This window comes from Telmatherina bonti (genome assembly GCF_933228915.1).
Source record: "Telmatherina bonti genome assembly, chromosome: 15".
NCBI lineage: Eukaryota > Metazoa > Chordata > Actinopteri > Atheriniformes > Telmatherinidae > Telmatherina > Telmatherina bonti.
In genome coordinates this window covers 15,519,260-15,543,322 of record NC_136613.1, presented here as the reverse complement: position 1 = coordinate 15,543,322, position 24,063 = coordinate 15,519,260, and the positions used below count along the sequence as shown (strand labels likewise).

At 40.1% G+C, this 24,063-nt stretch overlaps 1 protein-coding gene across 1 annotated transcript; it reads right to left on the bottom strand.

Moving 5' to 3' along the window:
- Positions 1-297: 297 nt before the first annotated feature.
- aff3 (AF4/FMR2 family, member 3) lies at positions 298-18,806 on the bottom strand (the record flags this gene model as incomplete). The annotated part of the gene is made up of 19 exons (XM_079254667.1): positions 298-419; positions 515-720; positions 831-880; positions 1,633-1,726; positions 1,834-1,905; positions 2,001-2,137; positions 2,288-2,351; positions 2,972-3,078; positions 3,159-3,330; positions 3,463-3,587; positions 3,702-5,681; positions 9,396-9,582; positions 9,715-9,749; positions 12,065-12,116; positions 13,203-13,260; positions 13,354-13,387; positions 14,241-14,315; positions 17,165-17,209; positions 18,735-18,806. 19 exons carry the CDS (start codon positions 18,804-18,806, stop codon positions 298-300), a joined length of 3,687 nt encoding a protein of 1,228 aa, XP_079110793.1.
- Between the last annotated feature and the right edge of the window lie 5,257 nt (positions 18,807-24,063).

The following is a 24,063-nucleotide window of genomic DNA, read 5'->3' as shown; positions in this document are numbered from 1 at the left end:
TGGCAAATTATTAGAGACCTCAATTATCCATCACACACTGAACTCCTCTACTTAACACAATGAGGAAGAAGGTCGATACAGGTAACGTGATTTTTGCTCTTTTAGAGGATTTTCCACTCTGTATGGAGTTATTCTCACCCCAACATGTGGCGCAATGTGATTTAATGCACATTCATTTCATATATTACAACAATTAGTGCTGTCCTGTTAGCTGCAAAGAGATCCAGAGTTTTGTCTCCTCTGCAGTAAATGAGGGCTTGAGACACACTGGTGAGGTTAAAGTAAATCCTCTTCATGTTAGTTGAGTTTGGCACTTATGCGTATCCACTGAAGAGCCTGTCTGGTGTATTGGACAGCATGAGCAATGCTACTATGAAGAGTCAATGGCCCAGACAACGTATTCAAGTAATTGAAGAACTCTGTAAAAAATAAAAAAAAAAATGTACAAACACTCTTCAACCTGAAAGCAGTGACAAATGCAGCGCATTTTATGAAGTAAGTTGACTTTTTTCACCTTTATTCTCCTTTGCAAGGTTGTCTGCGACCTCCCAGTACTCATAGCTGTACAGGACACTGTTGGTAATGTTTAGATGATTTGCTGCCATCTGGTGGATACGTTGGGGAATGCTTATGAGAGCTGCAGAGCTACTCCTTTCATGTGAACTTTGACCGTGGTGTTTTGCATTTGGAGAGTGGGAAGACGGGAGTCCTCCAATATCCCTGGATACAGTTAGAGTTCACAGAGTGATGAAGATCAGTTATCTTTCAGTGGCGGCAACTAAACTAGAAATATTAAACAAAGAGACTTGATGCAGTTGTAAATTACTTACTTTCCACTGTCATTCCAGGAGGAGGGTCCTGTAGGCACTTTGGAAGAACTCTGTAATAACACCAAAAGTATATTTCATCACACACAATTATTGTACAGTACGAAATTCTTGAGCTGCCCCCTTAATCCTTTTTATATTGTTAGGATAACTGGAAGTAGATGCAGCCATTTGCTGAACCATATTTCAAACATATTTAGAAATCCAGCATACAAGGCATAAAACCAAATGGTACTGATAAACTAGTAAGTCAGTATTTGGTATAAGCACCGTTATTAATCACCATGTTTTCTTGTGGTGCTTTTAAGTAGTCTTCCTGAATGGTTCTCCAAGCTTTTGGAAGGACATTTAAAAGCTCTTCTTTGGGAGCTAGCAGCCTTTTTGTTCCACTCTGCCAAGAGACAATCTCAACAGTGCCTTAATAATTTTTCTAATGAAGCTATAGTAAATGGTAGATGGATATGCTGTAGGCCCAGATGTATTTCTTAATTCTTATGTTAGTTCTTTGCTTGACTTTGTTTCAGATTTATTTCTTCAGGACATCACTTTCAGATCCTGTACATATCCTATCAATTTCTTGTAAGTCTACCACTTTATTAACTATCCACAGCTTTTTGGGAATTGATTTGTTGGCAAAAAAATACTATTATATGCCTGTTGAACTAAGTTATCTTTGGCATTTTAAAAGATTAAATGAAAGTTTGGCTCAATGGAAGTAAAAAGGAAGAAATGAGCAGTTGCGCTTTTTCATAGTACTGTAAATGTAAATGTTCTACCTAACCTTAAGGTGTCTCTTTTGATTTACCTTAAAATAATCAAGCAGAACTTTAGAATATCTCAGTGCATGGTCCTTCTTTAAACGAAACATCTGCCAGTAAAGGAGGGCAAGGCATCGGAAACTATGGACACACAAAAACATATCAGACAGACCACAAATCATCCCAGAAATGTAAGTCTTTCCTTGGGATGAAGGATACGGAATAAACAGAGGTGATGGCATACGCACCACAGAACCGCCAGCTGTTTGTCTTCTTGTCTTGCCCCAGGGCCAGAGTGGCTTTTTAGCCTCATTGCATACCTTTAAAAACACACATTCATTAGTGGATCTGCAGCGTGTGTTTGTATATTTTGGTAATTTCGAGTGTTTTTGCATCATTAGTCAATATAATCCACCTAATAAGCTCCACTGTCTCTGAATACATTGTGTAAGGAGACTTTGCCTCAAGAGGCCCTTCCTCCATCGCTTTCCCACATTCCATGAAGGAGAGAGCAGCGTCAACGTAGTTCACAGCCTTTCCCAGCTTATCCACCTTGTGAAAAAAACATTTAATATGCAAAAAGGGGGTTCTAAAATGGAAGATTAAATTAAGATTTTTTCTGCAATTATACGTTTCTTAAATAAAGTTAATAGACATTCATTTTCCAGACATTCAATATTGAATCATATATTAAAAACCCACCATTGCATCAGCACGATGTTTCATCCGCTTAGCTTCATGTAAGTAGTACTCAGCATGGTGAGGACTAGAAAGATATAAACACAAATGAAATTTAAAAAAAAAAATCAGTTCAGCGTTTCTGCCCATGTTGGTGGATTTTAACAACATTAATGACGACATTTACCCAACATCCATCCATGATCCATCAGGCTATCATGGATGATTTGACACTTCAGTTTCTCACGTGTAATTTACATACAAGCTTAATTAACGAGATGTAAAACTTATCAATCTGAAAATCAGCAGTGCTGAATCATGTATTCATCAACTATAGCTGTAACAGGCAACCTACCCATTACAGTGTGAACATGACACATCTGATAATGACAAAATAATTTAAAAATCACATGACATCTACACTCAGCTGTGGAGTCACGACGCATTTCCACATTTCATTGTGGAACTTTTTTTTTTATAAATGACATAAATGCTATCATAGGACAAAAACCTCATCTGGACAGAAAGTAATGGATTTTTTTTTTTTAAATGTCCCATTGACGACCCCCCCCCCCCACCACCCCCTCCATAAAACAATAAGGAAATTATGAGGGTTTTAAATGCTCATTAATAAATGATAGTAAACACGCTGCTCTATGTGTATGTGAGAAAGATGGAGTTCTGGTTGTGTGCATTGTGTGCACTCACCTTTCTTGGTTTGGCACAGTCCCTCTGTGACTAGAAGGGCCCCAGGAGGACTCAGACTGGAGAAGGGGCTGTCGTGACACTTTTACACACTCCGCCTCCATCTTGGGCTGCTGTGTGCAGGGACAGGGAAATGCACTAAAGTGTTGCAAACGGTGAAGTCATCTAGACAAGTATGAGTTAGAGTTACCTTTACATCAGGGTCTCTGTTCTTCTCTCTGCTCTTTGGGGTGTTTGTGTGATGCTGCTCTGCAGTCTTGATTTTGGAGGTAGGCTTGTTGGACTCAGGGCTCTGGGGCAAAGGAGACAAGGGAGAGAGAGGAGACACTGGCCTCTTGTTGTCCAAGTACTCCTCCAAGTGCCTGTAACACACACACATTGCACTGATATAAACCTGTATTATAGGGAATACATTTGAACACCGGTTTGTGCATGTAGTATAATTTTAAATCTTCCAATGCCATCCATGAGACAGAAAGGTTTGTATTTCCTACCCATTGTGTGTCGTCTCAGTTACAAAGTTGTCAGCTGTGACTGATGACGATTTGATATTCTCCGAGGGGTCAGTGGGATAAACAAGGCTCCTCTTGCTGTCTCTGTGTGATACACCATTCTCCAACTGGTCATACAAAAACAAACAAAGTTTGAAAGCAAGTTTAAACAATATTTTTATTCATGACTGTGAACTTTTATCGCTGCACAAGGCAACACGGGAGGAATGCTTCTTGTCTACCTTGCGTTTCCTTTTGCTGTCCTTTGCTAAAGTTTCGGACACACACACTTGTTTCATCGCCTCTCTTGGCTTGTCCTTAATTGATGACGAGGACAATGGAGGTTTCTTTGGAGCAGAATTTGTAGTGCTGTCGGGGACCCTCTTGAGAAGACAAAGGTCTATTTGCACTACCAGATTTCTCAGCCCCCGCTGGGAGGATGGGGCTGTCTTTTCGCTTCTACCAAATGGTACCAGGGTGTAGAGTTTCTTCTTCTCCTCACTTTTCTGACCCTCTCCAGGAAGGCCTGAGATGGACTGTCTGGGGGGCAACACTTTTGGCTTGACACTATCAGATCGACCTGGGTCCTGTTGCCCTCTTTTGGCGAATTTCTTGTGAGATGTCGAATCAGCTGAAACTTTGGTGACCGGAGACTGAAATTCAGATTCAGAGTCTGAGTTTGAAGAGGATGATGATGAGGACGAGGATGATGAGGAGGATGTGGACGATCTACGAGGACTTGGAGAGCGTGAGGACAGAGTAGGTGATGGGTCTGGCTGTAACTCTCTGTCCTCACTTCTCCTTCCTGTTCTTGTCCTCCCCTGATGGTGTGAATCGTCTGGAACTCTCTGTTTGCCCTGAGATGTTTTCCATTCATGCGCCTTCTCCCACTTCCTCCTGTTTTCTCCTCTCACTGTCTCCTCTCTTCTCCTCTGCTCTGTTGCTACCTCCGCTTCTTCCTCCTCTTCTTCTGCTGAACTTTGGCTCCAGGGACGTCTCAGTAGCTGCTCCTCCGCCAGCCTCCTTTCTTCTTTTCTCTCCGGCTTCCCTTGTTGTTTTTTATGGGGCCCGTCTTCTTCTCTCCTGTGTTTTCTCCTCTCTGCTTCTGTTAGATGATCTCCTCTCTGTTCCTCTTCCTGTGACCTAGCTTGGAGCGTTCTCTGTGAAGTTATTTTGTGATTGGCATGCACAGGGTTTGGAGTTGAAGCCTCCCAGGACTTGGATCTATGTTTCAGACGAGGACTGGGCCCAGAGCTCGACCCAGTACCGGAATTACTGACAGTTTTTGAGGTAGATTGGGAATGAGAACTACGACCGGCGTTAGTTTCACGACTAGTGCAAACTGAGTTCTTTGTTCCTTTAGAGCTATGTTGTGAACTCTCCGGACATACAGGCCACGGTTTGTGGCTGGATCTGTTTCCTTTGATTTGCTCAAGATGTGGTGTGTTTTTAGCTTTGGAAGCCTTAGAAACAGAGTTGGAGCTTGGATAAGAAGTAGGCTGGTGTCTAGATTTATGGCTGTGACTCTGATTAGAAATTAAAACTGTAGATGTTTTTGACTTTGGCTTTTGGCTTTGGTCTTTGTCCTGTGTGGGCCGAAGCTTGGACCTGTGATGATGAGACTGCTGATGATGAATGTTCTCGCTGCGCTTGCTATTTGTATTGGTGGTAGGCAACGGAGCAATCCACGGCCTTATTTTTGTTCTGTGGGAATTAGATGTCAGACTAGGATGTGCTTTGTTCTGATCCTGTTCTTCAGGGTAGTGACAAATCCTGGAGGGAGCAGGTAAACTGGGACTTGGGCCTCTTGGAGGATCTCGAGGTATAGGACTAGGACTACGGCTAGCTCTTGTGCTTCCACACGGACTTGGGCAAACACTTGGAGCTGGGCTACAGATTGGACTGTGCCTTGGACTAGGGGTGGGACTTGGACAGGTGCTGGGAAATGGGCTGGGGCTTGGGCAGTAGCTGTAACCAGGGCTAGGTAAGGGGCTGTTGTCGTTGCTGTAATTAAACTGTGGGCTGGGAATAGGGCTTTGGCTTGGGCTGTACTCCTGATTGCTGTCCCATGACCTGGCTGGCGATGGGGCTCGCTGGGTGTGAGGAGAGAGATGGCAATCTTGAATGTTCTGGGAGGAGTCTTGTTCAGCGCTGGCAGATTTTTTCCGAGATTTCTTCAGCCATTTATCTAACTGCCACTGGGTCGCAGGGAGGTGATCATTCTTCAACAGCAAACAGAAAAAGAGACAAAAGCAATTATTCATACTTGGATTCAGTCTTTATAAACAGTTTCACAAAAAAAATGTACCGAAGATTGTTCTATCATGCAGTTATATACATAGAGATGGATTGTTTTTATTTATGTAAACATTTCTTTTGTGTTATGCCAAATTATTTTTTTTAATATTTTACATGTCACAACATAATAAAAAAAAAAAAAGGTCTATTTCAGAACAATTACACATTACATGGTATCATCATTTGTTTAATCAAAACTAAGCAAAAACTTGGAAGCAGTTTGTAAAGAACAAATTGCACTCTTACTTCCACTGGAATTAAAATGATTAGCTGCAGCAAAGTGCTGTTGATCAAGTGTGCAGGAGTACCCAAGTCCGGTACTCAAGATCTACTATCCTGCAACTTTGAGATGCAACCCTTCTGCAACACACTTGACTCAAATGAATGACTCATTACCAGGCCTCTATAGAGCTGAATGACATGTGCATGAAGGTATTCAGCTATTTGATTTAGGTGTGTTGGAAAGGGGATGTATCTAAAAGTTGGTGGATATTAAATCTTGAGTGACTAGACTTTGGCACACCTGGTTTAAAGTATTTAGGTGTAAAAACATAAACAGTGATCTTAGATAAGAAATTATTGCTGCTCATCAACCCTGAGAATATTTTGTGATCTTGGACATCACAGCAAGTTCACAACAAGTTGAGGAAAAACTGAGAAAAAAAACAAAACAAAAAAAAAACAAACAAGATCCTATTTAGCCTCATTATGCATATTACATGTAAGGGAGCATTTTTAGAAGGAAAAAAATAACAAGAATGTCTTGCTTGGAAAAGTTCCTCTTCTCTCAAGAAAGAGATCATTTCAACAATAATTCTGTTAGTGTGATAACTAAGCTGCATCTTTTGTACAGACTAGACCAAAGTACTTTTGTTTGGCCAGGATGTACAGCAGGGTGACTAAATCTGGTCCCACCAGACCAGCAAGCCTGTTAGTTTTCAACTAATTCCTCCTTCAACACACCTGAATCAAATTAAATGGATCCAACAGCCAATCAAGTTCAGCACAATGACACATTTCTTTGAGTCAGGTGTGTTGGAGCAGGGATACATAGAAAACCTTTTGCATTGTGGCTCTCATAGGAATAGACTGAGTAACCCTGAAGTATTACCTCAAAACAAAGTAAAACAGATTGCCCAAATATTGTAACAATACTGTCATAAGGCACTCCATGAGTGACTTTATGTTTAGTTACTTGTTAGCACAAATGCGAATCGGCCAATATCACGGTAGCAACATTTGGGCTCATTCTGAGCGCCAGAATGGGGAAGAAATGGATTTTAAGTGACTGCCAGATGTGCCAGTCTGAGTATTTCAGAAACTGCTGATCTACTGAGATTTTCACACACAGCCATTTCAATGGTTTACAAAGAATGATATGTAAAAGAGAAAATATCCAAAGGATGATAAAAAAGATGTTCTGTTACAATCAATATATGTAGGATAACTGCATAGACTGCTTTTTATCATCCTTTGAAAATATCCAAAGGATGATAAAAAGATGACAAAATGGAAACAATAATTGAAATAATCTGTTACAACCAATATATGCAGGATAACATCGCTAAATTCACATCACATGAAAGCTTGAAGCAGATGGGCAACAGCGGAAGAAAACCAACAGGTGCCGTTCTGTCAGCTTAAACAGGAATCTGAAGCTACTCTTCACACAGGCTCAGCAAAGTTGGAAACAGAAGATTGGACATGAACGAATGAACAGTACAGTCGGACTTACTATAGTTTGCGGCCAGCATGCAGCAAATTCTAGGGTGGGATGCATTTTCTGATCTACTGATTCTTAATTTCAGCCACCATATTCAGGTGCTATGGTCAGGATTTGGATCTATCCTGCCTTGGCTTTTGGTTGGCTAATGGGGCTTAAATGAAGAGGGAAATATTTCTATTAACATCCATTGGGCCCCTCACTACCAACTAAGCATTTTTTTTAAATGCCACAGTCTACCTGAAAAGTATTGCTGATCATGTCTATCTCTTGATACCCCAGTATACCCATATTCTCATTGCTGCTTCCAGCAGGATAATGCACCATGCCACAAAGCTCATATCATCTTAAACTGGTTTCTTAAATATGACAATGAGTTCACTGTATTCAAGTGGCCTCAGCATATCTCAGTCTAAAAGAGCATCTGTGGGATGTGGAGGAGTAGGAGATCCTCCTTGTGGATGTGCAGCTGACAACAGCAGCAACTTGAGATGCTGTCGTGTGAATATGTACCGAAACCTCTCTGAGGAATGTGTCCGACACCTTTGTTGAGTTTGTGCTTCAAAGAATAAAGGCAATTCTGTAGGGAAAAAGGGATCCAAACTATTACTAGTAACATGTACCTTTAAAAAGTTGTTGGTGAGAGTCTACCACAAACTGTACATGTTCTAATAAAACCATCGAAAGTTTGCAACAATCTCAAAACAAATTTCTCTCCAGCTCAAACTCTTTAGAAAAATATTAAAACTTTAAATGACAAATTCAGATTATGACTAGTGCCAAAAACCTTACGTTCCAACCACAGACATAACTTCCCTTCAATTTCCTACGTGGACAAACGTTTAAAGGGGACTCAAACTCTGTGCTTACGGCAGAGCTAAGTCTGCATGTAGATATGCCAAGCAAGTCACCTAATGTTTGCTTTACTAATGATTTTCAAGCTGTGATAATAAGAAGAAAATGAGAAAACAGCTGTTTTTACTCAAATATAAAAACAAAGACGGTACTCACAGCCAGAGAGTAAACTTCTTCTCTTACGCGTCTCTCTCTTTCTGACCAAAAGCTAAATTAAACCCCTACTCCTCAAGCCAAACAGTGACCCACCCCCTCCCCTCACCCCCACCCAAACCCTCTAACCCCCCCCCCACACTCCCCCCATCTTTTGCCCTCTTTCCAGAGAAGACACTGCACCTCTTGTACCGTCTCCACTGCCCTCCCTCCCTTCCTTTTTCTCTCACTACCTGGAACTCTGGATTTGCTGCTTCCACAACTCCAGCCCCCATCTTTTCCCTCAGAGACACTCAAACACTCCACGTAAATGAAGAACATATGGTACACACCGACCCCCCACACCCTCCCGTTCACTTCTATTGGGGCCAAAAGCAGAACATTTTCAGCAATACAGCCCGCTATGTCACACAGGGCCTTCCATTCATAAAAGAGGAATGGGTTTCCCCTTTTACTACACACAAAGTACATATCTCAACACCCACAATGGCTCCAAAAATACTTACGTGCCATCATAGAGGAATATATATTTGAGATGATAAAAGAAAAATGGTCCCATTTACTCTGTGCTCTATTGATCTGAAAATAATCTCTACTTGTAGATGTCAACATAAAGTCGGTTCTTGATGACTTCCACCTCCTGAGGGTTTTCCTTTAAGACTCAGCCTGTTGACATGACACAGAAGCTCTAAGTCCCAAAGCTACCCCTGCCCCATGACCACCAATCCCTTTTCTCCAACTCACATGCATTCCTCATTCCTCGCTCCCTCCCCACACCTGCTGTCAACTGCCTCGAGGCCACCACTCCCTGTAGAGACTTCACCCAGAGAGGCACACAAGCAGAGGAGGAGAGGCAGAAAAGGCAGAAAACGGAACAGAAGGCTGAGCAACCATCAGTATTTGGTACCTCGTTGTTGCACAGTGGCTGTGTGCTGACAGGCGATGGAGGATCCGGGTTAACTTCTGGACTCTGGCTGGGGCTGCAGGAATGAAGGCTGCTGCTGTCCAACTCCGCAGTGGAGTCTGAGTCTGAAGAGTCCGAGCTGGAATGTCTCACCCGCCTGTCATGTGTGTGCGCTCGGTGTGCTGACAGGCTGTCAGTCAACACACAAATAAACATCATAGAGGGGTCAGTGGAGTTACACAGCCAAGTGGTGCTGCGTTATTCACACAGTTCAACTTATTTTCTAAGCCAGCTCATAAAACCTATGTGTATCCATAATTACCTGCGTCTGTCCCAGGAGGTGGACTCGTGAATGGCCTTTAAGAGCACAAGAACAGAAACTAAGCATTAATGGCAGCAGCAACAAATAGAACAACTTGCTCTTGTGTACTATTCAAATTACTTTACATACTTGGGGGTACAACTGTGTGAGCACGCTGTGAAACAACACCCGAAAGACAGTTGTCCTTCACGAGAAACATCCAAAGACTCTAATCTTAATGTTTATTTTGCTTTTCCTGTTATATTGCTATCCTCCCCTGCCTCATCAAGCACTCAAAATAACATATAATCATGTTAAACCCTATTTTAGAATCACAAATAAAGACCAACTCTGAGATGAAGGAAACTGAAAGCCCAGCATCAACATTTAACAAAATGTTAAAATCCAACACAGCTCTTAAAAAAGCTTTAAAAAATATTTATTGTATTTTTTAATGTAAAAAGTTACAGTACTTTTTACATTAAAGTGGGGATAGGAGATAGGAATCAAGCTTTCTGAGGAGGTTTGGGTGGAAATTAGCAGATTTTAAATGTCATGTACAAACTCTATGGACCTGAGAGAACATTGTTGGAAAAATATTGTATGATACATTAAGACTCCACATCAAGTAAAATATAAGAACATGAAGTCAATGAGACAACGTGGCTCTATGGGGGCTCAAAAGAATAAAGGGAACTCTTAAACAACACAATGTAACTCAAATTCAATCACACTTCTGTGAAATAGAACTGTCCATCTCGGAAGTGGACACTGACTGACAATTAATTGACAATCAATTTCACATGCTGTTGTGCAAATGGAATAGACAGCAGGTGGAAATTATAGGCAATTGGCAAGACACACCCAATAAAGGAGTGGTTCTGCAGGTGGTGACCACAGACCACTTCTCAGTTCCGATGCTTTCTGGCTGATGTTTTGGTCACTTTTTAATGCTAGCGGTGCTTTCACTCACATCTAGTGGTAGCATGAGACGGAGTCTACAACCCACACAAGTGACTCAGGTAGTGCAGCTCATCCAGGATGGAACATCAATGCGAACTGTGGCAAGAAGGTTTGCTGTGTCTGTCAGCGTAGTGTCCAGAGCATGGAGGCACCACCAGGAGACAGGTCAGTACATCAGGAGACATGGAGGAGGCCGTGGGAGGGCAACAACCCAGCAGGAGGACCGCTACCTCCTTCTTTGTGCAAGGAGGAATAGGAGGAACACTTCCAGAGCCCTGCAAAATGTGCTCCAGCAGGCCACAAATATGCATGTGTCTGCTCAAACAGTCAGAAACAGACTCCATGAAGGTGGTATGAGGACCCGACGTCCACAGGTGGGGGTTGTGCTTACAGCCCAACAGCGTACAGGACGTTTGGCATTTGCCAGAGAACACCAAGATTGGTAAATTCACCACTGACGCCCTGTGCTCTTCACAGATGAAAGCAGGTTCACACTGAGCACATGTGACAGACGTGACAGAGTCTGGAGACGCCATGGAGAATGTTGTGCTGCCTGCAACATCCTCTAACATGACCGGTTTGGCAGTGGGTCAGTAATGGTGTGGGGTGGCATTTCTTTGGAGTGCTGCACAGCCCTCCATGTGCTCGCCAGAGGTAGCCTGACTGCCATTACGGTACCGAGATGAGATCCTCAGACCCCTTGTGGGACCATATGCTGGTGCGGTTGGCCCTGGGTTCCTCATAATACAAGACAATGCTAGACCTCATGTGGCTGGAGTGTGTCAGCAGTTCCTGCAACACTGATGTTATGGACTGGCCCGCCCGTTCCCCAGACCTGAATCCAGTTGAGCACATCTGGGACATCATGTCTCGCTCCATCCACCAACGCCAAGTTGCACCACAGATTGTCCAGAAGTTGGCGGATGTTTTAGTCCAGGTCTGGGATACGATCCCTCAGGAGAACATTCGCCGCTTCATCAGGAGCATGCCCAGACGATGTAGGGAGGTCATACAGGCACGCGGAGGCCACACACACTACTGAGCCGAATTTTGACTTGTTTAAAGGACATTACATCAAAGTTGGATCAGCCTGTAGTGTGTTTTTCCACTTTCATTTTGAGTAAAACTCCAAATCTAGACCTCCAGGGGTTGATACATTTGATACATTTACAGTTCATTGATAATTTTTCTTTTTATTTTGTTGCCAGCATAATTCAACTACAAAGTATTTTATAAAAAATATTTCATTGATTTAGATCTACAACATATTACTTTAGTGTTCCCTTTAGTTTTTTGAGCCATATATGTGTGTGTGTGTATATATATATATATATATATATATATATATATATATATATATATATATATATATATATAAATACTTTGTATATAAGATGAAGTTACCTACCCTTTGAGTGTCATCTTCATCACTGCTCAGCTTCAGATCATCAGCTAGCATTCTGTAAACAAGTGCCAGAGGGACATCTGTTGGGTGCCTATGCTAACACATTTCTCAAATTACATGAATCAAGAAACAGTATTGAATGGTGATTGTGTTTTGTTAACAAAACACTGAGAAACAGAAAACAGAGCTTCTTGCTGTGTTGTTTTCAACATCCAGATGCATCTGAACATATCCACAACAGCAAATGCAAGCTGAAAACCAGAAAAAAAAACAATTAAGCAGACACTTTTACCAACATGCACATTTGCAAAAACTGCACTCGCATTTGAACATTGTCTCCAAATTTTCTACTAGACATTTGGTAAGGGTTCTGGGAGGAAAATCTCCTCAAAATGTCCAGAAGACAATATACAGACATTCTCACGTCATTCACCTCAGGGCCATCTCCATACACACATATATGTATGTATATATATATATATATATATATATATATATATATATATATATATATATGGGGATATGCCCCAAAAAAGGAAAAACTAAATAAAACCTGACAAAAGTATGAAACGCATGTGCCTGGTAATATGATTTGTCAACATTTACCCCTCTCAACTTTTAAATCTATGTATCCTACTACTCACTTTCAGGTATTAAAAGTAATGCTTACAGTGCACATCATTGAATTCTATATGAAAAAGTGGGAAGATAGGAAGGTCATTAGTAACTTTTATTAGTAAAGCCTTGGCTGAAAAAAAATGAGATAATGTGTGGCTTGCAGTTGGTGCACACCACAGAACATGTGTTTCACATTAAAAAAAAAAGGATGTAAAATGTTAACAAACAGGAGCACATCAGTCTCCACTGACAGCTTTCAGGAATGTTAGGGCACCTTTGACTTGACCTACAGCCTGAAACACTGAGTTAACTGACTCACTGCATTACTTCCTTTCATGCTCTCCTTCTCTATCAGTCTTTCCTTTCCTTGTGGCTGTTCTGATGATGAGGTTCATAAATATGTTTTACAGAGACGAACATATTAATCATGTGTTTGGTGTATTTTTTCAACACTGCGAGTGCCACAGCAGAAGGTGAAGTTAGGTGACCCCTATTGGATCATATTTCCTCATACTCCACTTACGATTTGTGAGGTGCAACGCGGGGGTGACGGGTCATTCGCAGCTGAGCCTCCCCTCGACCTGGTAAAGATGTTAAACCATTAACAGGGAAGTGCTTGTAAATTATTGGGAAAAATATTGTAATAATGAAAATGTATCCTATGAAATACATACTTTGTCTTTGCTGTGTAGATGACTGTTTTGTATCCTATAGAATGAAGAACAAAATTATGAGGCAGATCTTAACAGCAGAAGCAACTTCATTTTTTGCAGATTAAAAAAAGTATTTAGAGGTGGTGCGAGGTGTCACAAATGCAGCTGTAGATAATGAGGACCACCACATCCTTTTCATTAACTAACTACTCATGTTGGCCTACATAGAAATGTCTTCACTGGTTAATTGTCCCTTTACAGATAGAATACCAGCTGTTGAATGCTATGAAGTATCTTCTGCAAACCGCAAGGATACATTTTAGGATTGTTCCTTTTTAGTGAGTTAATGCCGTCCCTGGACAGAATTAGTAGATGACATGAAGTGTCAGTCCACAGCTTTACTGATGACACTCAGCTTTATGCAGCTTGAGACATTTGTTATTTATTTGTAAACTGGTTCAGATATATTCAGGATTGTATATTAATTTTTTCCTCTTTTATTTTTTATTCCAAAGGTAAAATAGATGCCCTGATCACTGATTTAAAAGCTCACAGAGAGACACTACTGTACTAAATACATAAAGATTAATGTCCAGGGTCATGTGAAGGTGTCACAATAGATAAATAAGTAGAGTAAAGAATAAATATATTCAAAGATCTGAGCAATAAACATGTTTCCTATACACATTGTTCATTTTCCACAAGTGCGTATAATGTTATGCTACAAATGGCTAATGGGTCCTCAGTCTGTAATTCAGACTGGGTTGCAGAAGTCAGACTATAGTGGCATCACTTTTAACTGATTAAAAACAGCTGGTTTCTCTTTTGAAATGAAATTTCCGCAGACCAGACTCATATGTACTGCCCTTTTAATTATAAAACACAAACAGAAAAAAAGCCATGCATACCTTGGAGTTGTAAAGTATTCGTTGAGCATGGTCACCCCCCAAGGCATGCTGGGATGTCCAGGACTGAGTCATGTCCTGTGTAACAGATATGGGTTGGAGGATTAATGAATCCTCACATAGAGAAACCACAGACATCCTAAACTTGTCGACAGACTTTTCCTCAGTTTGTTTAGGAGTGACTTATTTTTCTCATTCACACACATAGAGATAGACTATCCATGTTTGAAAGCTGACTTTCATTATCAGCCATTTTCTAGCCCAACAGGGGAAGTGTGCCTAAATTTAAATGAGTGCTAACTTCTGGTGTAGGGTTCGGAGATACAAATTACACGCTTGAAGTGGTTGTGATCAGTCAGTGTGCAGTAAAATGAAACCCCACCTTGCGAGAGATGCTGCTGCACAAGTATAAGAACAGGTGCATGCAAAAGGAGCACATTTACTTTGAATATGAACAAGGCACAAACTGAGAACTGATGTTGCAATTAAATGCACTTGACAAGAGACGTGATATTGCATTTTAAGGAGAGGAGATTAACATATTGTACAAAAAAGCTATAGGTTTGAGCTGCAAGACACATACTTAGCATCAGTTCTTTTGAGTTATGAAAAAAACCCTACGCATTGTAGTCACCTGTAGAACATGTATTAGAGTAAATATGACTTTGTAAAACTTCCACCCATCAGTCATCATTTATAACAGGAAACTGTTGGTACCTACAGAGTCGAGGATCAATCACTCACAGTTGGGGGGAGGTGTTATTAACTGTTATCACAGGTAGAGAAGTTGTTTCAGTGGTTAAGCTGTGCATGTAGCTGTTGCAACCACTGGAACATAAATATACCCTGCCTCTGTTGATTTTCTAATACAAATTTTAAACAGCTTTATAATAAGGTGAATTATTTTTGGCAAGTACACATTTACTGATTTATCTATTCAAAGTCTACTGTGGTTATATTTTCCACATCTGTTTCCCTTTTATCTATTGTGGCTAGCATGATGATGATCATTTCTAATTCTTGCTATGTGATGGATGCCATATGTGACTGTATGATGACACGTTCACCTGCAACATTTTCCTGTACAACAGGCAAAGTTTACGGAGAAAAGTCCTGTCCAAGTTCAGATCAGGAACATTCATGCAGTGAGGCCACAGCGCTAACCACCACACCACAGTGAGTAAAGCCCCACTTAAAATGTTAAGATGGCAGCACTGAACAGACTGAACCAAACTGACAGGGAACACAAGAATCAATATTTTGCTTTCTAAAACAGCTGAAGTCTGACACAATTTCTAACAGGCTCCACTTTGTAAGATCAGCAGCAGAACTCCAATTCCCACCATATTCACATGTTAAACCTTTGACATAACCTCCCTTTCACCACCCACGGCCTACAGTGCCAAACACTGCATTTGCATTTATTGAAACAGGATGAATAAAACATGTATCTGGTGAGTTACTGCTCACAGCTGCGGGACTGTGATGGTGTCATTCACATGTTCATATCGATGCATGAAATGTTTGAGATCATAATGACTACACGATAATACGCTTGAATATTTATGAGAATGTACCTGTTTCATTATTTATACTTTTTTTTTTATTTGCAGAATTCAGGGGAAAGTAGGAACATAGAGAAAGCACTGCATCCATGAGCACTGTCTTCTTTGTTTTTCTGATTATAATCTCTCCTGATTTGATTAGCATGAAGTCATACTTACACAAAGCAGACCTCAGACACAATGTGATTATGCTGTATGTCATTCATTTGCCTTTTTTACTCTGATGTGATTCTTCAGATCAGCAACAACTGAGATCTTTGAGAAATCAAGCAAGAAATTAACTTTTGTTTTATTACCAGGTGTTACATGAGACAGTTGCATACTCATCACACCTGTATGTTTGTTAGTTCAAAAGTCCCATCCAGCAGTAGAGACAAAGCGTGGAGTTGCACAAGCCACTAAAATATGGTCCTTTGCACTTTTCATATTGATGAACAAAATAAGATAATCTTTTGTTTTTTATCGTGATAAAAGCATGCAAGCAGATTTAGCTGTGAATATATTGGGTCTACTTTAAAATATCAAATTATCTCTTTAACCCTGAAGTGATGCATGTGCTCACTGAAATATATTCATAAGATTTTTATGAACCTGGCAGATGTCTATAAATTGTCTCTCCTCCTCACCCTAACCTCCCTCTTCCCACCCACTACAGTGCGCCCTGGAGGGAAAGTGTTTCCTCTCTCTGCTTATCCTTTCACTTCATTATCTCTCCTTCCTCAGTCACCAAGGACACATCCCCAGCCCTGAACCCTTTCTTTGTCCAACAACAACAAGCTCTCCCAGGTGAAACATCATGTCTTACCATCTTCCTCTTGCCCTTTCCCAACCTGTTCTCCATTTCTCTTTTCCTCTCCTTTGCTCTTGTTGTGCAACCCACACAGTTATGCAGGTACTTCTTTTCTTTTAAAAATGTGAAACATTCAACACTCATTTTACAATATGAAGACTAACCACCTTTCTTTTCTTATAAGAATATTAGTGAAGTTTACAATCTTTATTTAATTTCATACTGGTTTTGTACTTTATATAATCTAAATTTGAGATCTCGAGGTGTTTGTTCTGAGTCTCAGACAGTTAGTCAATATGTGCCACAAAAGGATCTCATCTTGACAACTGAGAAAGATGCGCCCAATTAAATAAAAGATGTGCAAAAAAAAAAACTGATGCATTCAACGGTTATTTGTAGCTTCCTCTGAGCTACCGCTTATGTTGCTTTCTAAATAGTCTGTTCTTAAATTATTCAAATCCTGCTGAATAAAAGAAAATGAACCTCAACTAAGATTATTTATAAAATGACAAATTTGTTCTTTGTAAAACTAGTTTGAAAGAAATAATTATCCAACTCAAGCAATAGCTTACCTCAAAAAGATCTTTGGCACAGCAGCTGTGTTTGCTTCTTGTTACCTGGACAAACCGAAGGACAGAGAATTTTGAAATTAACAAAGCGCCACAGGAAGTTAAAACGACAGCGACTAACTGGGACTTTTGTGACACTCGGGAGAACTTTCAAATGCAAATTTTAGATGCAACACACTCTTGCACATAACGTACTGATGAGTAAATATGGCACAGTCTTGCATGAAGTAGTACAAAGTAAGTAGACCAAATAGTTAAATTCCTTCACCAACAGTTGCTTATCTAATGAACCTGCAAACTCGGTCAAAAAGATAGACTCACAAAGAGATAATCACCCTCTGCATTTCCCGCTTTTTTTCTGGTGCATTCAAACCACTTTACTGTAACTCTTACTGTCTAACAAACACAGACAGTAAATGTGAGCACTGAAGCCTGTTCATGACTCATATCTTCAGAATCACAGCTGTACAAGATCAGCCGGATGCCATGTCTGATGCAGGCTACTTTCGATTTGCATCCAAGTAACCCCTTTCTGAACACCTCAGCTTGCAACTTATGAAACTTCAGAACCATTCTGAACACAAGTCTGCTGCACAAAATAGCAACAACAGATACATCAGTGTTATCTTTCAATTATAAGTAATCCAGTTTATCTAGTTTGTATTTAATTGTTGTTGTTGTTTTTGTAAATTTTCATTTCTCTGTGCTGAGTAATCATGTCTTCTTACAACTTGGTTGTAGACAGCTGCGTAATATATTCTTTACTATTTTTTTTCAAAGTAATTTTGGTGATGTGCTTTTTATTTGTCTCCCATGTGTGTAGCATTAACCCTCTGTGTGCAGTACAACCTGCATGCACGTGTCTCTGTTTGAGTGACAGTGTCTGCAGACGGAAAATAATGAATGTGAGAATTGTCTGATATTACAACCACAAGGCAGCTGTGAAGCCAAAATGACTAAAAGAAAAACAACACGAGCACCTTAGCCACACGTGGCCTTTCACAAGCAGAAGTTTGGCTTACATCAGTTTAAATTAACAAGCCCCACAATTATCATGTGCAATGCGTGTCTACGTCCTGTGCCCGCATGCGCCAAAGCCTTCTACTCTGGTGCAATACCCAAATGAGTTAAAGTCCTCAGGAGACAAACAAACCACAACCCATCATAACACCTGCAACAAACAGAATGGATCCAGGTATGACTATAACCAGCTGTTGCATTCTTAAAGTAACTGCAATTACTAAAGTTATGTTCAGCCCCACGTTCCTCTCTTGCACATCTTTACAAGGCGCTTAAAAAACAGCACAAAAGCTAAACTCTATGACAAGATCCTATAAGGTTTACTATTAAGCACTAAATATATTTCTAGGCTACAAACAAAATTCTTGCATGTGTCATGAAAATGACTGTCACTGAAACTGACTCGCTGAAATCTGACGCAAAGTAGCATACCACTATCAGACTCTCTTTTCAAAATCAAATTTCTCATATGGCACACAGAAATACTAGCCTGTCTCTAATAGCTCATTCTTTTATTAGTAAGGGTTTATCCCTCCTCCGTGCATCATCTCACCTGAGAATATGCGCATCGAAGCAGAAAGCAGATAATAGAAAGTTTCTCTTTGCCACCGAGGGCGGTAGGCATGGTTTCTGGATGGTCAGTACTCTCCGGTGTCCATAGCAGTGAGGACGCGCGGTGTTTTCTTTACCGTGACGCAGGCGTCAGTGGATCCGCCGCGAAGCGGCTGCAGAGTTTCTCACTGACGGACACGGAGCGGGATGTAGGCGGGCCGGGAACGTCAGAGATGACACACGAGCAGCCGACGCGTGGGGATCACGACTCACACACAACCAGCTCTCTGTTCAACACTTAGTTTAGGATGAGTGGTTGCTTGAATATCAAAGCAAACATATACGTTTTATGACATACATTTCCACTCACAGACGCTGTAAGATAATGGACAAACAACAAAATTAATTTTGCACAGATCTTGTAACAACATTTGTTAGCTGCTGTGGAAGTGTGTCTGCTATTAAAGGGAGACAGGTGTGAGATATTTAAGTGTAATTATACCCTTAATTTTAGTTAGAAGTCATGGAAATTCCAATTCTTAATATGCACAGTGTATGAAAAATGTCTAAAAACCGAACGCCACTTGTATAGCCTATCTAAAAAATAAAAATAAAAAAATTAATTAATTCATTTATTATTATTATTATTATTATTATTATTATTATTATTAATAATAATAAATAAAACAAAAAAAACAACAAACAAACGTTTTCATTTATTCCTGATTCAACTCCATCCTTTCAGAGATGCAGGGTTCTGAACTGTCTGCTAATAACAAGCTGATTGGCTGCTCTCCTTTTTAGTCCACAGGATGACACTACCTTCATGGTTTCCATAAAGAATTGAACAATTTAACAGAATCGTTTTCCACTTTGTTCTTTTAAATTAGACTTGGTCCAGTGGCGATTGGGAGATTTCTGGGTCATATGGCTTCTCATGTGCATGGCAGAGTTTTAACCTGCATTGGTGAATTAAATTGTGTTCACAGGCAGTGACTGCTGGGAGTGTTCCTGAGCCCATGCAGAGATTTCCAGTAGAGAATCATGGCTGGTTTTAATAGTACTGCCTGAGTGCCTGCAGATCACAAGCATTCAGTTTGGACCATCTGCCTTTTCCTCCATGCACATGGACCCACTTGTTGAAGTTCTGCCCATTTTAACATTTAAGTGGTTCTTCCGCTCTAAAATGCTCCCTTTATAGCTAGTAATATTACTGATCTGTTGCCAATGTCCCAAGATAGTAGTCAAATACTCCTCTGGTTGTTTTGAATTGGGCCAATGACCTTTTAAACCTTTAATTTTCCCAGTTCTGCTTTTTTGAAAAGTGTTCCTGCCATTAAAATTCAAATGAGCCATGAAATAGTCCAAACCAAATTTCAACATCTGAAATATTCTTTATCTTCTGTTGTGAATAAAATATGGTTTTCTGAGATTCACAAGTCCTTGCATTCAGTTTTTACATGTTAAAAAGCATTCATCACAACCTATTTTATATTGTGGGCGTGCCCAGAAACTCCATCGTGATCCATGAAGTCATTAAATAAAAGTAAAAGGAATGTAAAAGAAATAAAATATTATGGACAAAAACTTTGGCCGTGCCACCTATAGTGTACTACCCAACCTCTCCCCAAAAAACTTTTTTCTAAAGGCCATTAACATTCGAAAAATGTTAATATTGAAACATTTAGGATGTTATAGACTACCTGTTGTCTTGAGTCTTGCTGCCATGCTATGTACTTATCTGTTTTACTTTAAAATCCAACTCAGTTTCGCACCCCTTAGTATAATGGTTTGTTGCATGTCTGTGCAAAGCTCTGACTGCCAAAAAACATCTTTAATGAGATAATGTAAGAAAAATTAAGTCAAGTACCTCCAGTTTTAGCTAGGCGGCACACATGCTTTAGAAAGTGTCTTCCCATCTGTCTCAGGATATACTGGCTTTGTTCTGTTGTGTGGTTCATTCATTATTCTTCTTGATGCATTCTGGCCTTTGAAATGTCTCTGACTTGGACAGACTTTGTTTTGTCATCTTAAAATATGACCTGTCTGCCTGACTCAGACAGGTCTGAAAGGAAGCTGAATGGAAAAGTGGGGGGAACTGACTGAAGAAGGTTGGCACTACAAAAGCAGTAATTATGGGATCATAGATGGCATCTTGCTCTTTAAAAAGAAACTATTTAAGTCTTTGAAAACAAAATGCTCTTAAGAGAAACAGATTGTGACACCATTATTGTTGAATAAAAGCAGAACTATATTACAGCAGCATATCCCATTGACCATAACGGTCCTTAAGTGTTTATGGAAGTTGACAGAAGACCAAACACATCAGTCACTGACAACTAAGCGACACTTTAGATTTTTATTTGCAGATGAAGCTCTAATTGATTTATTTTTACCTCCTCATGGTAGTTATTTCATCTGATATCAAATATTTTATTTAGTAAGAATATTACCTATGTCAAATGATGATGTATTTACCAAGTAGTTGCTCTCCATCTCTATGCTTAACTGACTCTGCAGGATCTCCTAACATTTCAAAAACTTTCACAATTCATTTGCTTACAACATAAAACAACATTAAAAGTGAGATATTTTCCATGGGAACAGAGTGGAAGTTGAAAGGATAAACTGGGAAAGGAGGGGGATGAGATACCTTGGACCATCCTCCACAGACACAAAGTAGCACCCATGGTTACAGACCCATGGCGACAAGACCTCAAAGGCACAACCACATCCCTTGACACAACCTGTTTAGGAACTGTCTGGCCTCAAGAGCCCAACCTCCCGACAACACAAAGTTTTTCTCTCTGACACACACACACACACACACACACACACACACACACACACACACACACACACACACACACACACACAAACACACACACACACACACACACACACACACTCACACACACACACACACACACACACATGCAAAATGAAGACCAAGGACATGCAGAGGTGTAAAGGACAGCAGGAATGAGGCCAAGCTATGAATGTCTGTCCCTGCTGCTTGGTTTAGTTGCCATGGATATTCTGTTGGATTTTGAGATTCCTGCAGTTATAGATTAAAATGTAAACTGTTGGGCCACATCTTATAACAAGCCCACAGTAATTAAGTCCTTATATCATTTGGCTTTACACACTTTTTATTGGGTTTAAATAGCAATGCAAAATAACTATGCAAACACTGTTCAACTTTAAAAAGATTTTTTGCTCGCTGTATCAGGAAGTAAGCCCCTAGCTTCCTTATGTGTTTTATTTTATCTATTGTGTAGGGAGATGAATTGTGGGTACACATCATCCAGCTATGTTTCCTTTATTTTCATTCATAATAGTAATGTCGACCTTTCCATTTTAAGACTGTCTTCTGAGAAGGAATTTTGGGCGCCGTTCAAGGAAGAGGCCCACCTAGAACACATGTCTCTTGTGGGGGATGTGTGGGCATGTTCTAATAATTTAATAAATTTATGTTTTGGTAATAACTTTGTTCATTTATTTTTCAGAGGTGTGATTGGCCAATTTAAACTAGGTGGGTGGCCCTCATGATGTGGTTGGTCTGCACAGGGGAAAGATACAAAGTTTGAAATGTTGATGGTTTTTTGTGGCTCCCAAAGCCTGCCATTGATCTTATTCTTCCTATGCTCACATTTTGTTCTATTTTGTAAAAAAAAAATCATTGATGGTAGTTAAAATGATTTATACAGGAATGCACTTTGACTTGGATGTGTCAAACAATCTTGGTGGCATTCATTGAACAGTGGAAGAGTGCACATCACAGTGAACAAAGAGCTCCCCCTTCTGGCCAAAATGCGAATTGATGCTCTTCTCTGCTTCAGCATTATTATGAGTCAACTGGAGACTGAACATAATTCTTTAAAAGGGTGCTATTATGGTATTTCGAGTTTTCTGAGCTTTCTATAGTGTTACAGTGTTGAATCCTCATCAGACAAGTGAACGGCACTGTTTTTTATCACCTAAACGCATGTTTGAGTTTGAGTTCGAGCATGCTCTCCGGTTTCCATGGCGACGAAAAACGCGTCGTTTTAGAGAGTTTTTTTCTACTTGGAAATCCTTGTGACGTCCCGGGGGATAAGGTTCGGTGATTGGTTACCTTCTACTGGTTAACAAGGGCATGTACAAATACATCAGGCGGGTGGAAAACGTTGGATGAAGTTATTTCCAACGATGGCTGGTGAGTTTACCAAAGAGAGACATCCTGCTGCATTCGTTGCTGTGGGTTGCTGTTTTCCACTTCGTTTTCAGGGTCTGATTCAGGTTCCAACATGTAGGGCTGTATGCTATGTGTTGACATTGTATTTTGTCTTTTTTATTGAGTTCATATTAGCCTAATCCTTCTGTTTGAGATGTTACAATGACGGCGAAAGCAGTTGCGGTGCGCGCTCCCGATGTGGTGCAGTGGCGGGAGGCGGGGCTTAATGTGGAAGAGTCTCAATCCACTAGTTTTGCCCACAGGCTGATCTGACAGCCTACGGAGAGGGTCGGTCTGAAGTAAATAAAGCCATTTTCGACAATAACTCGATCAATCCCAGCCCTTATGGTCTCAGAAATAAAAAATAAATTAGCCTGAAATGCACATAATAGTTCCACTTTAAAAGGCTCCCATTTCCAAAAACAACCACAAACAGTTCCAAATTCTTATAGGCTGTGACGATGTTGCAGATAGTTTTAGCTGTGTCCGTATTTTGTTGCTCACTGTGTATTTATTCTGCATCTGTGTAGCCAGTTACTTATAATTTGTGCTAACTGACTAGTGTTTCTTCATTGATGTTCCTTTAGTGAGAATTTTTTTTGCATCTGGTGGCTTTTCTTTTGGTTGTTGTTATCTATTGTTGTTTAATTTTCTTTCTTTCTTTCTTTTTTGTTCATGTGTGCTCATTTTAATGCAAGACTATCTATGTTGCAAATGGTTAATTAGATTCTTTTTTGCCACTTTTTGCCACTTTGCTTTTTGAGGTGATTTTATGTAGCTTGTTGTACAGTTGTTTGTCTCATTTTTGTAACCTGTCCCATATCTGTGGGGGTTTTTATGCTATTCGTTGTTATTTCATGTCAGTTTACAGTTACTTTATTTTTTGCAATTCTCTCATTTGTGAGAATAAAATAAACACCTTGTGGTAAATCCATGTGTTTGCGTTAACTCTTTTTCTTTTGTTTTCATTACTTCATTCTTTTGTGGTAGCTCTATATCTAACTCATTCATTCTCAGAATTTAATACTAATTGTCTCTAATTAGCAAGTGAGGCCAAAATGGCAACACTCCTGACATTTACTTTGTATTCTATGACTCACGTTGTTGATTTCTG